The following is a 17,168-nucleotide window of genomic DNA, read 5'->3' as shown; positions in this document are numbered from 1 at the left end:
ATAGTGAAATTATGGTTATTTCAACTATATTTTTCTATTAGTGTAATATAGCCAACACTGGACCAATGTTTAGCCAATGCGCTGCGCTACTAGGGAACTGTTATATTATGTATAATTCTGTGATGAAAACATTTGCGCTTCCCGTAAAAATTGCAAATGTAACAAAAACTGTCCAAATTCCTCGCGGTATCTCGAAAATCACAGAAGCAAGAACGTGACGTGGACGACGACGCTTCATTAATTTTACTATCGCGTAACGGCGAGATCGTCTCCTCGCGAGCGCGTTAATGGCCCCATAAAACCGCTCCGACTTCCATTACATGCTCGCAGATAATAAGTTTAACGCGGAAATTAATGAAATGCATGTCGCGCCTCTTCCATTTACGCGAAAACGTTACTTCCCTCTTACATGTATAACGATGCTTTTCCTCCCGTACGTGAACGCGCATACGCGCCCACGATCGAGCGCGTCCGCGATTTCACGGTTACACGCCTCCACGCATCGGAAGATCGATGTATAACCCCGTTTCAGCTTGAGTAACTGTGTACGACCACGCCGACCTGTCGGCCTTTCGTTGCGCGCGTCCCAGATCGGTGAAGGGACGCCAATCGTCCTTCTCCCTTCGCGATACCCGCCGCGAAAAACGGCACGTCGCTCGCGCGCTGCGGAAAGCCGACAATTATCCGCCAGGCGGGCCGCGCGATCGGTCGATTCGTTAATAAGCCGCGGTGGGCTCGGCGGCGAACACACCGGAATAATTCCACCTCGTTAACGAGGCGCGCAGTCGTTAATTAAACAATAACCGGCCTTTCAGATTCCCGATCACGTACGCGGCGGCGGCTGCGGCGGCGGCTGCGGCGGCCGAAGATCGTTTACGTGCGAGATCGCAACAAGTACCGGAGGGATTCGGCTCGACCTCGTGATATTACGCGTCGTGAGAGAAACACGAGGCGAAAATTTCCTCCGAGTTCCCTCCCCTCTCGCTGCCAGCGCGCGATAGACGACGGAGAGGAAAAAAAGAAATAGGCTCCTTAATTTAGGACGGGTCTCTCGAACGTGGACCACGCGCCCGGCCGGCTCATGAATATTTATCTATCGCCCACGGACGGAGATTTGTCGCGCGATCAATCTCCTCCGGCGTGGATTAATTGGAGACTAATTCGGGATCTGAGAGACCGAGAGAGAGAGAGAGAGGGGGGGGGGACGAGATAAATAAAATTCGTTGGGCTAGATCGGCGGCCGCGTGATTGCGAGACAATGGGATTAGAACGTGTGCCCGCGTCTTGCGCACCTTACGCGCGCGCATTCGCTCGTTAAACGCAACCGACAATTACCCCGATACGCGGAATAATCGATCGGCACGCTCGTTAACGAGCCTACTGCTCTCGGATACGGGAGACAGAGAGAGCCGCCTTAATTCCCCGTAACTTTTGCCGAAAGGTTATCGGGCATTAGCCGCTTCTTTAAACATGAATATTCATCCGTAAAGGTCATCTCGCATAAATTCGAAAGGATGTAACGATCATAAATGATTTAAAGACGTCTATAAGGATTGCGTGGCGCCCTTAACGAGGCCTTTCCCCCCTTCGCCTCCCCGCCCCCCGTTCAGATAATAATAGCTCGGTAAATTACAACAATCTGAAGAGCGGATTAAAATCGGATATTAAATTGAAGCGCAGATTACTTTTCGTCGCTTCCTCAACCCCTTCATGAGCATCGGGACACGCGTGAGCTCCACTTACACTTTTTCTTTTTGGTCAGACTCAACGATTCAGCACGCGTTTCATTAACAATTCGGCCACGACGGCGTTGAAAAATACACCAAAGGTCTACAAAGTCCCGTACAATTACCTTGGATCACGCGTGAAGTTTAGCTTCAATTATCTCCGAGGCATTGTCTAAAGCGGTTCCTCCGCCGCCACGTTGTCGTCCCGGTTTCTCCGCTTTCTCCGTGTTTTACGCCCGCGAGAGTATCGCGCGGGTGCAATCTGAAAACTTGCGGGCGCAAGGCGGAGATACCGCGAAAATGTAGCCGCAAGACGAGAAGGTGGCTGTCGCGCGGCCGCGATAAAGAGGCTGCGGGCTCCAGTTGCCAGTTTGCCGCGGGGCCGTGGAGCGCGGTAGACCGTCCGGTTTATTGAAAACTTCCCAGGCGCCTCTGCAGCGGACGCGGCCGCTGCGCGCCGAAAGTTCAGCCTCTACCGTGTTCATAATATTGCGATAAGCGTGACAGCGCGCGGGAAAGCCCGCTATAACTCGTGTCGCTAACTATAACTCACCTTCGACTTCGCTAACATGCTCTGGATTGCGGACATATTGATTCCCTTTCAAAGTCTCGCGAATTATATTTAGAGAGAGAGAGAGAGAGAGAGAGAGAGAGAGAGAGAGAGAGATGCGGCGGGTCAGGTTGGGTCCCCATATCCCAGCAAGAAGCGAGTCGTCGATCGATATCGAATCTCGACGCGATCTCGACGTCGATTCGATATCGTCACTTCGATACCGACCGACGGCTTCTCGCTGGGCAAAGTCTTTGAATTTGATTCTGCTCGCTCATTACAATCGCTTATACTTAACGTAAATTTAAAATAATTATAAATATATATATAATTATCAATTATGTGCACTGCGAACGAGATAAATTACTTATTAAGTATTTATAAACCACTTTAAAACTTACCAGATACATTCTGACTTTTGAACAGAGTGTATCGTTCTGCTCGCCAAACGCGCCTGTTGTGCACGGAAGAAAAATCGGATAGATTCAACCAGTCGTCTGTTAGAAACTGGACGAATCAGAATTCCTTTAGGATTTACCATGAAAGATATTTCATAACCAGAAGTCTGCTAGACTTCACTACACAGCTGGTAAATCCTAAAGGAATTCTGATTCGTCCAGTTTCTAACAGACGACTGGTTCAATCTATCGGATTTCTTTTTCAGTGTGGCTACAAAAATGCCCTGCCTACGATGATTATTGACATATTAATAATTCACAAATAGATTTGGTATCGCCAGGCGCGCGTATAAAACCAATGATACGTAGTTTTTTAAAAACGACCTACCCTGGCCAATGTTTTTATTTAAAAATCAAACGACGTTTCGGTCCCGGATTTGGACCCTTTTCAAGTAATTTGCCAACGTACTTAGCACTAAATATTTTTTAAAATAGAGTAAAATAAAAAAGGGAAAGTAATTATAACGAAAGTAAATCTGTACCTCTTCGCACAATTCTTACTGATCTCATATCGTCCGTTTGTAAAAAAAAAACTACATATCATCGATATTAATAATTGTTTCTTTTCTACTGCTTCTTAATTTACGGATTATGACAAGGTAATTTTTATTCTCAGACGGAGCTGACTGTCCTTGATGTAATCTTGCATTGTTACGGAGGATTATGATTCCCAATGCGTGACCTTACGCGCCTGCGGTGAAAATGAGCAAATCAGTTCCTGGAGAACGAATTCTTCGTTCGAAGTATTCGCCGACCCGCGTGAGTCAAGCTCCCCTTCGCGCGCACCATTTAACGGACGGATTACTCATCTAATCGCGATCTTTATCGTCGGGCAACGCATAAGCCTAATCAATTTTATGCGCCTGGAAAGCGTGCGAATTTTCGGAACGGGCGCTCCACGAACCGCGCGCGGGAAACGCGGAAGAGTGCGTTGGTCGACTGTTACGGACAACCAGGGTAGCAGCGTGTGTCACGGATAGTGTCAGAATCTCTCTGAAATCTCAAATTATATTTGTCAAGAGACGTGGCAGGTCTCAGATAGACATGATCATTGAATGCAATTTTGTTATAATTGCTTCTAGTCGCTTAATCTAACATTAGCTCTATATCTTTTAGTCGCTGCTTTCGCGTGCAGCGTGTATGACGTATAATATGTATCATGAGACAATCTTTAATATGTATTGTATATAATATACACTACTCAAAAGAAAATATAGAACACTCATTGCATAAGCTGAATTTTTTTACTTTACTTTACTTTACTTCGCCTGGTGGAGCACGTAACAATCGAGACTCACCCTTACCGGTCCCAGGCCCGGATAAAAGAGAAGGGTTTGAGGGCGAGGCCAGCAACCTACTCTTGAGAAAAAGTACCAAACAAATAACAGAACCGATAGTTTGCCTCGGATCAAGAGGCGAATTAATCGGAAAACCAGGCTCAAGCCTACTTCAAGTGGAAGCAGAAAAATGGAACACTTATATTCTCTCGAGTATATAATTTTAATGTGGTTTTAAGATTCAAACTATATTCAAAAGAATATAATTTTCGTTTAATTCAATTTTTAATTTTATATAAGTGTTCTATTTACAAATACGTGTAATAGAAACGAAGATCACCACTCGATTACGCCGGGGATGTATTCGTCGATCAGTTTCTCATAGTATGGCCACAATTTCTCAACGTCCGGGACGGCGTCGCTTTTAGTATAAAGATCAAATTTGCTGTCAAATTTTCAATTAATCGAATTAATCACTGACAGTGCATCTTTCCGATTACGATAACATAATACATATGAATATTCTAACGTGTTGTGAAGGCTGCCAAAAAGAAAATATGTCGAAAGAAGAGACTACCAATGCGAGCCAGAAAATGAACGGAACTCGGTTCTCACAATACAGAAACAGAATTTCTCTTTAATATAATAAACGTTTCGACCCTTCTTCGGGTCTTCCTCAGTAAGACTACAACAATAATTGTTGTACCATTTCTCATCTTGTACTTTCGATAATTTCATTGTAGTCTTACTGAGGAAGACTCGAAGAAGGGTCGAAACGTTTATTATATTAAAAAGAAATTCTGTTTCTGCATTGTGAGAACCGAGTTCCGTTCATTTTGTGGCTCCCATTGGCACACTCTCTCCTTTCTACATATAATACAAATGCACCCAAATTTTTACGATAAATTCAGTAATTCTTCTAATTTGCGATAATTTGATATAGCGAATTTAATGGAGTCAATAATTTCTCTTTTACTTAACTTTTCATTTTCCTTATATTCTATTGCATTCAAATTATTTAATAGTTAACTTACTTAAATTCTGTAACCCATTTCATCATTTTCATATCTTCCGGGGTGCAGAAGTGTATGTAGTCGCCACCGGCGTGCCAGGGGTAAAAGGAGTGATAACGGATCATAGCCAAAGCCTCTTTCGGTAATTTGCTTTTGTTGTGCACGAGTACACGGTACAAGTACTCGTCATGGCCCCATGACATCATCAGATTGGTTATTCCGCACTTAGGTTTGTACATACCGTACTTTGTACTGCAACAAAAATATTCTCGATGTAGCGTAATACTTGCAACTTGCAAATTTAATTGTTAAATTACATATATATTTAGCTTCTTCGCTCTAAAAGATTATATATATATATAAATTCTACCAGCTTATATTAGAACTTTTCTTGGAACACTTTGTTATAAATATCTCTTTAGTTACATAAATACTTACACATCATGAATCACGTGTACTTTGAACAAGTAATACCTTTTTTATATCATATCTTATTATAATATTTTCTAATATCAGAAATTTCTGTTATTAAGAGGAAAAACTAAGGAAACTGGAACGTACTTGTAACGAGAGTCTTTGCCATCGGGATTGTTGTCAAAGCTCCTCGTTCGGTATACGATGGAGTCGCCCCAGGCACAACCGACGGGGAATGTGTCACCCACCACCGCCCACTGGGGTTCTCCGTAAAACGCCATCACCTACAATGTATAATCATTTGTTAGTTGATTTTAATTATATATGCATATTGAGACTTTTGTAAGGAAAGAATGTAGAAACAGAGAAAGCTCAGCAGAATATATTTGTTGTTTCATCAGGAAAATCGTGATTGACCGTGCCGAGTGTTTTTTTAAAGTCAAGAATAACAGAGAAGTCAGGGATCCACAAACTCTTTTAAATACACAATCGAGTCTACGTTGCAGTTTTGTCGTGTGACTAATCCAGATTGACATTCTAGGGTATTAATTTTGTTGAAAATAGCATTCAGCTGCCCGAAACATGTTGTGCTCGACGAGTTAGAAAAGTAATAGTGGAAGAGAAATGGGATCGAAAACGAAAAGATCGCAGGGATCTTGGAAATTGAAGAAAGAATAGATTCTTTTTAGAAGAATGAAAAGATGTAGTGTCTACAATTTGACATAAATTATTTTGAAGAAAATGGAATTTAGAAGAAAGTTTTACTTTACAAAGAATGTTATACAATATTTTCAACAGACATATTTTTTTTGATGTTCTAAGATTTCTAAAACACCCTTGCGAATTGTTCAAATAAATTCTTCGTAGATGTATTCTCATAGAGTTTTACATCTCGTCTCACCTTGCCTAAATCGTGAATTAAGCCGGTAAGATGGAACCAGCCTAGGTCTGGATGTTCCTTTCGGATGGATTCTGCAGTTTGGAACGCGTGGATGATATTAGGCAAGTTCGTGTCCGGATCGCTCTCGTCCACGAGGTCGTTCAGCTTGAGCAGGGCTTCTTTCACCGTCATTTTGAATTTATTAAAGCGAAGCCAATCTTTCATGCGAGCTGCAAAAAAAAACAGCGACTCTGTCACTCTTATCTTATCCTCATCTTTCTAACTTTCCAATCCGGAGCAATGAGATACAAATTCAGTCGTTTAAGTTTAAATTATATGAAGCTGAGCTTTGGACGTACTTTATATTTATTAATGCAATTTATCCTTTTATTTAATCTAATTATGGTTTCACTCTAATTCTATCTATTATACAAATATAATTATATATGTAACTTTTGACTAACTTTGCACGAACTCGACGGTTTGATTGGTATGCATCTCTTCGTAGGTTTTGCGGACACGTTCCTTGATAGGATCTTCGAAATCTTCATCATAATTTCGAAACTCATTCTGCCGCTTTCCGGCGTATACCGGCTCTGGTCGAAGATGCTCCGACGGGTCCAGCATTGTAGTATGGCCACGGTTTTGTTGCTGTAAGAAATAAATTGTTCAACAATCCGTACGTTAAAACAATCCTACCGTCAATCACTTTCTTCTATTAATAAATTATTAGTTGAAGAATTGAAGTTATTATGCGTGTGTGTGTGTGCAGTTATCTCGCGTGTAACTTTGTTTTTTATTGAAATTGCAACATAAAAAAAGTTCTCGAGAATGAACAGATGTATTATCTCTATATGAAAATGAGATGAAAAATGTATTTCGAAATGAGTCACCTAGTTTTGTGCTATGGAAAGTATTTTATTATATTTACGAGTAAAGCTGACGAATGACACGACCGTTATAAAAATTCACGTTAATGAAATACTTTTTCTATTTGCATGAAGAAATCTATGATTCTAGATCAGTTAATGACCTAGTTAGATTAATAGCTGTAAAATGTTATATACATATATACACAAATTTCTATACATACTGCTAAGTGCAGAATAAAATAAATACTGAAACATTTACTGAATATTCTTTGCAATATACTCTTGGCCTTATAATCAGTCTCGTTTGTGTGTGTATAACAAAATTTATAAAAATTGTAAAAGAATTGTAAAAATCACGATGCAACATTCAAGGGTTTTTACTATTTAAAAATATTGCGTTTCCTTTATATCGCCTTATTCTATGCAAAACTTAATAAAATGTTACATCGTGATTTACTTGACTTATATGTATATCCAGTTTAGTTTACTAGTTCTCTTATTCCATCTGGGTTTGAATATTTTTAAACCTTGAACTGTTATTACACTGAAAAATTAACAACTTAAAAAACTTTGTGTGAATCTTTGCTTATTTAATTTATTTACCTTTCAAAATGTCGAACACGCTGTAAAAGTCAGAGATTTGTTTATGTAGGGCAATTAAACTCATAATTTTCTTTAGCAATTACAAGATGTACCGTGAGAGATTGTGAAAAGAAGTCTGTCTGATACGGAACGATTTTTACTTTACGTCAGATCGTCTTTATTTTGCGTCAACGCTTATCTATTTGGTAGATACGCATGGACTACGAATTTATCAAAATGTTACGTATGAGATTTGTGACGCGATTGAATTGCACTGATGTGTATTGTGCAATGCAGTGCATTATCGGTCTCTATTTTAAACATATCTCGGTTCGGGACGCGAATTATAAAGCACGTGTTGGCAAACTTTCACAGCGTCGTAAAACGAATCCTATCCGAAGGAAATTTCACAACGCGTCTACACGGCAATCTTTTAATTACGAGTTTGAAAAAGAGATATATTTATACATATTCAACAATAATTTCCATTAAATTATATGAAAAAGCAATTCAGAGCGACACAACCCAGATAGCAATGCATGTCTAAAAGACAACTTAATGTTGTCTTAAAGATGTATTTTAGACATACATGCTATTTGGGAAGTTGTTAAAAAGCGAGATAATGATTTCGTCAACTATACAAGCAAGTGTCACGAAGAATAATTTACGAAATAACTGCTAAAATTTCTCAAAAAGTAATTTTACTCGCGATGTTGTTATTGAATCTCGAGTTCCAAAATATTTTCAGAAGCGAGACGTTGAGATGTACTTACAGCTGTCGTGACAGACATTTCGCAATTGTATTTTTCTTCCTTGGGCAAAATGTAACTGTTGTCTGTCTTATCCTGCGTGGAACTGCGAGTTAACTTATAAAGCCGAAGACAATTCACCCTTGATCCCCGTATCGTCCGATGATCCGATGGTGGTGGTAGTCACAGGCACAGTTGTGTCAAATCACATCGCCGCTGTTTATCGCACCCTTCCCTCTCCCTATTCCACAATTCCGGACAATTGTGAACACCGCATAGATTATTATAAATGTTTATCTGACATCGCAATTTACAACGTCGCGTCGTACAAATCGGTCCAGCGCGACCTGCGTTTAATGCGCCGCGCGATAAAATTGTTAAAGCATCTAAGAACGCTTTCAGATTCGGGCAAAATTTCCAGGGCAATTCACGAGCGAATTTCTTAGAAGTAAACGTATTAAAAATATGACAATTATCGTGATAATGTAATAATTGGATCGAAACGGATGCTGAACGATATCACTTATCGTCAGTCATGAATGATACTCTTTGTATGACGAAAGAAATTATAATGCGGCTCTATGAGCGCTTTGAAAAAAATTTACGACCGGAATTCTTTTTCTCTTTGCGATTGCAATGAACGTCTTGTTCATATTTTCGTCCGTCCGGCAGATACGTCAATTGCGTAAAACGGCAAATTTCACGGTCACGTATAAAGAGTGCGTGGTCTAATAATATGTAATAATATTACTCCAAATTAAAAAACGAGCGAGAAATAAATATTCGACGAATAGAGAAAGCGTTTTAGAGTGCCTGATAATTTTTGAAAGAAAAACTATGAGCTACTAGCTCCGACTTCTTTTTTCAAAAATCATAGAACAAAATAAAGCAATGAAACAAATAGTCGCCGATAATAGCACATCTAAAAAGACATTTCTAAATTGTCTACTCACATATATCAGCGATTTGCAACACTGATAATAGTGACGTACATTACAAATATTTCGTTTAACCGCGTTAAATCGGATTGGTTTGCCATGATGATCGCTTGACATTCGGCGCAACCGATGTACGAATAATGTCAAATATATAATACAATTGTTACCATTCCGCAACAAATTGATTTAATTGTGCGTGGTGCATTCGGATCCATAAAGGCCTGTGTCCACAATGCTAGGACTTGGTCAAAGTTTCGAGAAATGTGTAGCCAATCAACTTGCAGCTTTTCCGTAAGAGATGCAAATTGATTGGCTACACATTTTTCAAAACTAGAACTTTGACACAGTTCTTGGATCGTGGACACAAGGCTTTAAGAATTCGACTGCCGCCCAAATGACAGTGTAGTCCACGGCGTTCCCGTAGAGGGAGAACAATAAAAAAACAAGTGGTGCATTCAGATCTATTAAGAATTCGATTGCCGCGCGAAAATGAGAAATGATAAAGAAACGATAACGTTAGCGTTTCGCGGGTGAGAAATGTAACATTTGCAACGTGCTCGATGAAAACATCCAATTCGATAACCTTTGATATTGCATAATATCATCAGCCTTACATGACAATCAGGAAATTTTTCTCACTACACGTTCGTATGTATTATCAGAATTTCTACAATTCATCACAAACTTTCCTCTCTTTGATCTTGGAATATTTTTTTTAATTAATTTGTCTCCCAGATATCACTTACAATCTGTAACGTTAACTGTTCCAGACAATGTTAAGAATTGGAAAAATTAAGGAAAAGGAATTTTTGTGACAATTTTGTGACACATCTATACAAATCACTGAAATATACTGAATACAGATATAAAATTCAATTTTGTATCGCATATTTTTCCTTTCCAAATGTTTCCCTTTGTATATAAATAGTCGAAAGAAATTCGGGGATAGGAATTTGGTAAATAGTTGAGTCATAGGTAACTAAGCGACTTCGAAAAATGATATCATCGGACAAATGCGTAATGCAAAAAGAGAGCTGCACATGTACGAGGCGCCAGAGGTAGACTGTAAACATAGATACACATAGAAAAATTAAAGATTAAATTTTTCATGTTTCTTGATGACAAAAGTTTTATCAAATTGCCACAATACGCGATTATAATATACGTTATCTATTATGTAGCATAAGTGTATATACATTCCTTAACGTTAGCTTATTTAAATTAAACGACAAGACATCATCAAGGTGAGCTGGAGTCCGAGTGGCTCGTATTGCTTTCTCGCCGTCGTGAATTGTGTCGGTGTCTATGCGAGGGACTGCGCGAGCGGGATCTGTGTCGCGAGGATGATTTCTTGCTCTTCTTAGGTCTGTGCGAGCGAGAAGAACTCGAGCTGTCGTAATTGCTGAAACGTATACATGTATCAAATGTATTTCATGTATTTCATACTTGAAAAGACAAAATACCTTGGACAAAATTTTAGATATTCGTAATTCAAGAAGTGAATAATAGCGTCATTTGAAAATCGATACTTTAAAGATGAGACTATAAGTGACGCTACAAACTTAGCAATAAATAATTTTGCAACAGAACGCAAGTTAAAGATAAAATCTACTAGCTATAATGTAATTATAATGAGCACGCGTCTCTTTGAATAAAAATGAAAAATTTTGAACTTTATGTTGTTATTTCTACTGCATCCAGGTTACAATTAAACTTCAGTTACCTTCGATGAGAACTTTTCTTTTTCTTGTGCTTTTTGTGCAGTTTGTGCCTGTCCGTGCGACTTCCGCTCCGACTTCTCGAGCGTTGTCGCGATCTCTTGCCGCTCAGGTCCGCGCCCTTCAACCGATCCATCAGGGAATTACCGCACATCTTCGTATCTTGAGAAGACCTGTCTTTATTGTCCTCGAGGGACGGCGACGGCACGGAGTGCACCTCGTCCGAATCGTCCTTTCGAGGATTCGAATTCACCGTGGTAGAACCGGTCTTAAGTGCTGGCGTTTGGATATGGCTGAGAAATATAGCGGCTCTCTTTTTCCTCTCGAGTTGCAACTGTCGTTCCCTGGAAAGTAATTTATCCCGCGCGGCCGCTGCCAATTTATCCTTGATCCTGTCTTCTTGCGCCTGTTTATGCCTGATCTCCTTCTGACAGTCCTCGAGAATGTCGTCCGTCAAATCCACCAACTCCTTGTCGTCGCTCTTCGGTTTCTTCTCCGATTTCGGTGGGTCTTTGACCACAGCGGAAAAATTCGGATCGGCCGTGCTATCTTCAGGCGAGCCGGGCTTGGAATTGGCATCCTTCTTGTCACTTTCCATCTCTTCGTCGCTCTCTTCCAATGGTAAAGCGTTCCTCTTCTCGATTACCGTGCTCTCCCCGTCTTTCGGCTTTTTGATGGAGAACGATACGGTGGTGATCTGTTTCGCGGATCCCGTGCTCTGCTTCACTTTTGGGTCGCCGCCGTTCTTCTTCTTCGCTTGTATCATTTTCACTCGCTTCTGCACCTCCTCCATTCGTTGCTGCTTTTTCTGCAGCTCCTCCAGCTTTTTCTGCTTCTCTTCCTGCGGTTCTTGCTTCTGCAGTAGATGCTCTTCCGTCAACACCTTCGGATTTATCGCGCCCTCGTACACCGTCAGCTTGTGCGCATAGTAGCCGTGGTACTGATGCGACAACTCCAAGAAATTGAATCTAGGATCTCCCTTGTTCTTGACAATCGTCTCGAAGTCGCGCCCGTTCTTCGCCACATAACTCGCCATCTTGTCGATAATGATTTGAACGTCCGCTGGCGGCACGATGAAAGATGGCCTGCTTAATGGCTTTTGAGCAGGTATCCCGTACGGCACCAGCGGCGCGGGTGTCTCCTTGAGCGATGCGGTTTGCGTTGTGGCTGTATCGTTCGGCATGATTGGCATGGCGAGCTGGGAGGGTGATTGTATTTGTCCATTTGATCCGTATATAACTGGACCATGTGAGTACTGCATGGGCGTAGGATAAGAATAACCCTGGAAAGAAGGCATCGTAATGTGATAAAGACATTTATTAAATACGCTTTCACAACTATTGTTTTACATAGAGATTACGTGAGAAGTATACAAGAATTGCACAGTATCGCAGATCCTCACGTAATCTGTATGTAAAGCATTTACTCTTAGATCCCGCTTGATAAGGACCTAAACCAAAGGTCGAAACGTTGTGAAAGCGTATTTAATAAATGTGGCCAGCTGAGGTCGACTGAAACTTGAAATTTTATTTATATTAATACTGGCAATCTGATGAAGTATACTAGTTAACAATTATAATGTTCTTCAATGTATTTGGCTATTAACATGATACCAGACTTATACCTGATGTTGTGACCCTGGATGTATCGGCTGGTAATATCCAGTAGACGGCACTGACTGCACCGTTGTGTCCGACGCCTGCGGTGCCTTGGACGGTGGTGGCTTCCCTGTGATCTTGTTCACGAGCATAGAGTACGCGCAATCCGCCGATGGCTTATATTGAATACTCGGTATACTAGGTGCCTATAAACGGAAAGGATGTTCTTACAGTTCTGAATTTAGCTTATTCTAAATTAAATATCCTCTACGGTTAGCCATTAAAGTAAAATTGGAAATATAACATTCGGAATGCTATTATATCTCTATATTATATCTACAGATGTAGGCTTTACATGAATAATTTACAAAGATGTCACAAAATTATTTCAAAAAGCGTATTTTTTAAAAGCATAATAAATTGCGATTTGCAAATATTTGTGTAAAAAGTAATTTTAACAATTGCAAATTTTAATCGTGTATTTTGGTTCCGTTGACCTCGTTATTTTCGCTATTGACAACAGAATAATAAATAAATAATGCGTTTGCTGAATTTTTGGGATATCGTCAATTATATTGCACGCGCGTGGAAGGAATTGAATAAAGTTGTTAAATGGTGCAATAAATGAATAAATGAAAATGTATGAGAATAGGTCCAATGCATACCAGAATCAGCCCTGGAAGCAGAAATATTTGACACATAAATTAGTGTTGCACAGTATTATTAACTTATGTCATCGTGATCCGTGTGAATTTCAAGAGCGCCATTCTTAAAAATAATTCAGTGTGGTCCGGTCTAGAGGGATCTTCATATTTGGAATTATCCCGAACGCAAAATTCTTCTGCACGAGAGCGCAGGGACCGCTTATGCATTTTTAAGAACAGATTAATGTACAGCGTGCAAAGTGGCAGAATGTACCGTGTAAAACGTACCGCTTCGATCTTGGTAAGGGACGACGCGAGACTTGGATGCAGGTACGGTTCGTCATCTTCGTCAGACTCTTCCTCAGCTTCTACCAGTGAAAGAGAAAGGATAACGATGAGACTCGCGCACATCTCAAGATCATTGAGCTAGATTATGCATAGGTTACCAATTAGAGTATTAACAAAAATTTATGGCAATACTTACGGCAAGAAAAACTTAAGTAGAATCAAAGTAGGTGTGGGTAATCAAATCCTGCTTTATGTCGCTTCAATTACTTCAACTCAACTTCAATATAATTACTGAGACTTTGCTTGTTATAAAAAGTGATTATGCATACCAGATTCTTCCTTCTCAGGCTGCTTTTCGGGATTATATTTTCCACTCTTGATAGCTTCGAGGACATATTTGTAATACTGATGGAGCGGCTCGTCTATCGAGAGGAACGCAAACTGCGGATTGTTTGCCTGTTTCGTCTTTATCAAGATTTCCAACTGGCTCCCGTGTTGACTTATAAACAGCGCCGTTTTCATTATAATGGCATTCAGTTTCTGCGTTTCCGGCTGGACATTCGAAAAATCGACGTATTGTACAATCACATCCTCCAATATCCGCGAATACAATGAGACAAGTACGAAGCGAGGCCTTACCAGGGTCATTCCCTCGGGAATTTCCAGTTCGGGAGGTGGCACGAATGCCTGGTCTTCCTCTTGCGAGTCCTCCGATTGTTTCGGGCTCTGAGAATCCTCGCCAGAAGCCTTATGGCCGTTTTCGTCTTCATTGTAATTATATCCCACTTGATTGTACGAAGATTCGGAGTCCAGTGCCTGATGCAACCTCTTTATCTCCTCTTCTGCAACGCAAGCTTGCGAATTAAACCCCGTAACGTTCAGACAGTACGATCGAAACGTTCTCGGGAGAAGAAGACACCTTACCATGATACATGGACTCTTCCGCGTCGTTGTTGTAAAGGGACCGATACCGCTCCTCGTCACAGAGTTGCTCTACTTTCAGTTCTTCCTCGGTAAGTATCGTCCGTTGATCGAAACCACCCGGTGGTGGCTCGTGAATCCGTAAGTCAGCCAGTGCCCCTCGTCCATCGTATCTATACACATACAATACAGCCGTTAGAGGAGGAAGATGATATCGTTTCAGGTGTATTGATGTACAGTTGGCCGCCGCATCTGGAAATATTAAGTCAAAAAGTAAGTCCCACCAGAGCGAGTTTGTCTGAAATAGAACGCAGTTATATGGAGGACGCCTCGAGTCTCTTCTACCTACTTCGCTTTCTCAAAGTATCGACGTATCGCGACAGAACGTGGACAAATATTTTACATGGCCATTTCAAGTAACAATTGATTATCTCGTACCCGACGTTTCTAAATTACAGCGCCGCATCTAATCGTGTGTTGATCTTTAAATTTAAAACAGACGCTCGGATATACAGGTACACAGTTGGAAAATTTGCGTTTCTCTTGTTAAAGAAAAGTGCCGGTTAAAATTTTTGTGTCAAACGTTTAGCACATTCACGCGTTAATTTAACATATTGCTCTTGTGTTAATTGACCTCAAGTGTAAAATTATTAAAGTAACTGAAAAGAAATGTTAAAACAACACGATGTGTACTTATTTTTTAATCTTATGCAATACATATGTTCTATTTTAATAGTAACAAGATTTATCTGTTAAAATTTACAGAATAAAATGTTGATTCTATTCTATGTAACATAAATGAATGTGATTTCGAACAGTCATTTGACTTATTGCATCTGTAAAATGTTTAAAGTACATTTTGTCATTAAAAGTATGTTGATTTCAAATTATTTTGAGACTTGCGTTTATTTTGTGTTGAAATATTAACAGAGTACCAGTGTGATCGTTTAACGTGTCCGTATTATGTTAAATCAACACAAAAATTCGTGCGGACCGTCCGGGACATGTGGCGTCTGGTAAGTTCAACGCAAATTTCTCAACTGCGTGCAGATCTTGTTGCATTTAAACGCTGTACGTGAAAGATCAATGTAGCGAAACGTGGACGTGGACCCAGCGCAATGTCGATACAGAACAACTCGAACGTATATGTGCCATGTAGGGAGCACCAAGTCCATAGAAATTATGTTAAGCTTGCGAGTAAAGTAAACGTGTCCCTGCGCGCCTACCGAGGCAAAGCCGAGTTCTAACGTGCCAAATACATACCGTGCTGAGCGGTCGTAAAATACCTACAACCGTCAGCCGTCCGTTTTTCTTTTTGTCTCTCAACGCCGTGTCTCACCTTGCTGTTGCACAGACGGCCAGCCATAAGCATCACGTCTCACCAGAGCACCCGCGTGCAGAGCGCTTAAACCGCGCTGCCACACTGCAGCCGACAGAACACCTGCGGAAGCCTTAAACAGTCTCCAGTTTGCTTATCCAGAGATTAACGATGAGAAGGGGGACCCCGCTTTTTGTCGCCTCTAAATGCAGTACTTGGTTTGGATTTTTTTTTTCGAATTTTCTAGTCATTATTTTTTCGGTTTTGTTTTTGGTTTTTCGGTTTGCGGTCGAGGTCAGTCGTAACTCTACGTTTCGTCGTCGGGGAAACGTGACGGTTGTGCGTGGTCTTATGCATGAGAACAAATATCCTAGATGAGAAATTTGTGGTTCTAGGTTAGAGAAACGGACCTGTCTATCCTCAACGTGTTATCGCCCATCCATGGTATCAAATGCTTTCCCTGATCAATCATTTTCGCCTTGTCATCATCGCGAAATAATTTGCAGCTGTATCCGAACACCAACAGCTCCTGCGGTTCCTCGTCGCTATTCTTTTTACGGAGAATGCCCGAGTCTACCATCCACCGTTGGCTTTTCGAGGACGCCATTTTCCGACTGCTCCGACCGACTCTGCTCCGAGAAGTCCGAGAGGCCCGAGACGGAGTCGCCGCGTACACATACAGGCGTGCGAGAGCGACGAAGGGGGAAGGGGAGCGCGACGGTCAAAGGTGGCGGGCGACCATCCGCTTCCGGGATGCGCGCGCGCCTCTGGAATGCGAAGGGGCGTTCGCGTCCGCGTACATCCGTCGCGTTCGAACTTGGCGCCGTTCTCGAGGGATCGCCGCTGCGAAATCGCGCACCCCCCCGTGAAGCCTAATCCACCCGGATAACAGTTCTCGCGCGAGAAAACTTTGCTTGTCTTGTGCATGCAGATTTCTATGAGATTCGCCTGAGTTTTGTCCGTAAGATTTATCTATCAACTTACGTACAAAAATGGTATCCCAGATAGACAGTAACATTACACCATTATTATAATTTCTCATTCAAAAGTGAGATACTCTCAACCGAAGCTCGTTGACAATCGGATGATTCTTCCGTTTCGGTTCTCGTCGTTCGAATCTTCCGCTTCGGTTCTCATCGTTCGATTCTTTCTTTTACACAATTTTTGAATGAGAAATTATAATAATGGTGTAATATTACTGCATGTTAGATGTGTACATAC

The 17,168-nt window shown here is 41.1% G+C and overlaps 2 protein-coding genes across 2 annotated transcripts; both read right to left on the bottom strand.

The window, feature by feature from the left end:
• Positions 1 to 4,216: 4,216 nt before the first annotated feature.
• On the bottom strand, positions 4,217 to 8,661 carry LOC105568753 (inositol oxygenase). Its single transcript, XM_012024656.1, has 6 exons — positions 8,547 to 8,661; positions 6,784 to 6,970; positions 6,341 to 6,549; positions 5,587 to 5,723; positions 5,047 to 5,277; positions 4,217 to 4,457 (listed from the first exon to the last, which is right to left on the bottom strand). Exons 1-6 carry the CDS (start codon positions 8,562 to 8,564, stop codon positions 4,349 to 4,351), a joined length of 891 nt encoding a protein of 296 aa, XP_011880046.1. The 5' UTR covers positions 8,565 to 8,661; the 3' UTR covers positions 4,217 to 4,348.
• Positions 8,662 to 10,550: 1,889 nt separating this feature from the next.
• LOC105568754 (splicing factor, suppressor of white-apricot homolog) lies at positions 10,551 to 16,644 on the bottom strand. Its single transcript, XM_012024657.1, has 8 exons — positions 16,358 to 16,644; positions 14,633 to 14,802; positions 14,348 to 14,550; positions 14,038 to 14,260; positions 13,709 to 13,788; positions 12,803 to 12,982; positions 11,184 to 12,460; positions 10,551 to 10,862 (listed from the first exon to the last, which is right to left on the bottom strand). The coding sequence occupies exons 1-8, from the start codon at positions 16,552 to 16,554 to the stop codon at positions 10,700 to 10,702; spliced, it is 2,493 nt and encodes an 830-aa protein (XP_011880047.1). The 5' UTR covers positions 16,555 to 16,644; the 3' UTR covers positions 10,551 to 10,699.
• Positions 16,645 to 17,168: the final 524 nt, after the last annotated feature.

Source organism: Vollenhovia emeryi, unplaced genomic scaffold, assembly GCF_000949405.1.
Source record: "Vollenhovia emeryi isolate VEMERY1.0 unplaced genomic scaffold, V.emery_V1.0 DF939127.1, whole genome shotgun sequence".
Classification (NCBI taxonomy): domain Eukaryota; kingdom Metazoa; phylum Arthropoda; class Insecta; order Hymenoptera; family Formicidae; genus Vollenhovia; species Vollenhovia emeryi.
The sequence above is the reverse complement of the archived record's forward strand: the minus strand, read 5'-3'. Positions and strand labels throughout refer to the sequence as shown.

What these genes read in the sequence shown, in the direction of transcription:
- LOC105568753 (XM_012024656.1), bottom strand. An exon ending in AACCGTCGAGTTCGTGCAAA is followed by an intron (nt 6,550 to 6,783) that starts GTTAGTCAAAAG and finishes TTTTTTTTGCAG; the next exon opens with CTCGCATGAAAGATTGGCTT. An exon ending in GGCAAAGACTCTCGTTACAA is followed by an intron (nt 5,278 to 5,586) that starts GTACGTTCCAGT and finishes TTTTTGTTGCAG; the next exon opens with TACAAAGTACGGTATGTACA.
- LOC105568754 (XM_012024657.1), bottom strand. Translation starts at nt 16,554, where the DNA reads ATGGCGTCCTCGAAAAGCCAACGGTGGATGGTAGACTCGGGCATTCTC. An exon ending in GGAAGAGTCCATGTATCATG is followed by an intron (nt 14,551 to 14,632) that starts GTAAGGTGTCTT and finishes CTTGCGTTGCAG; the next exon opens with AAGAGGAGATAAAGAGGTTG. An exon ending in TTCCCGAGGGAATGACCCTG is followed by an intron (nt 14,261 to 14,347) that starts GTAAGGCCTCGC and finishes TCGAATGTCCAG; the next exon opens with CCGGAAACGCAGAAACTGAA.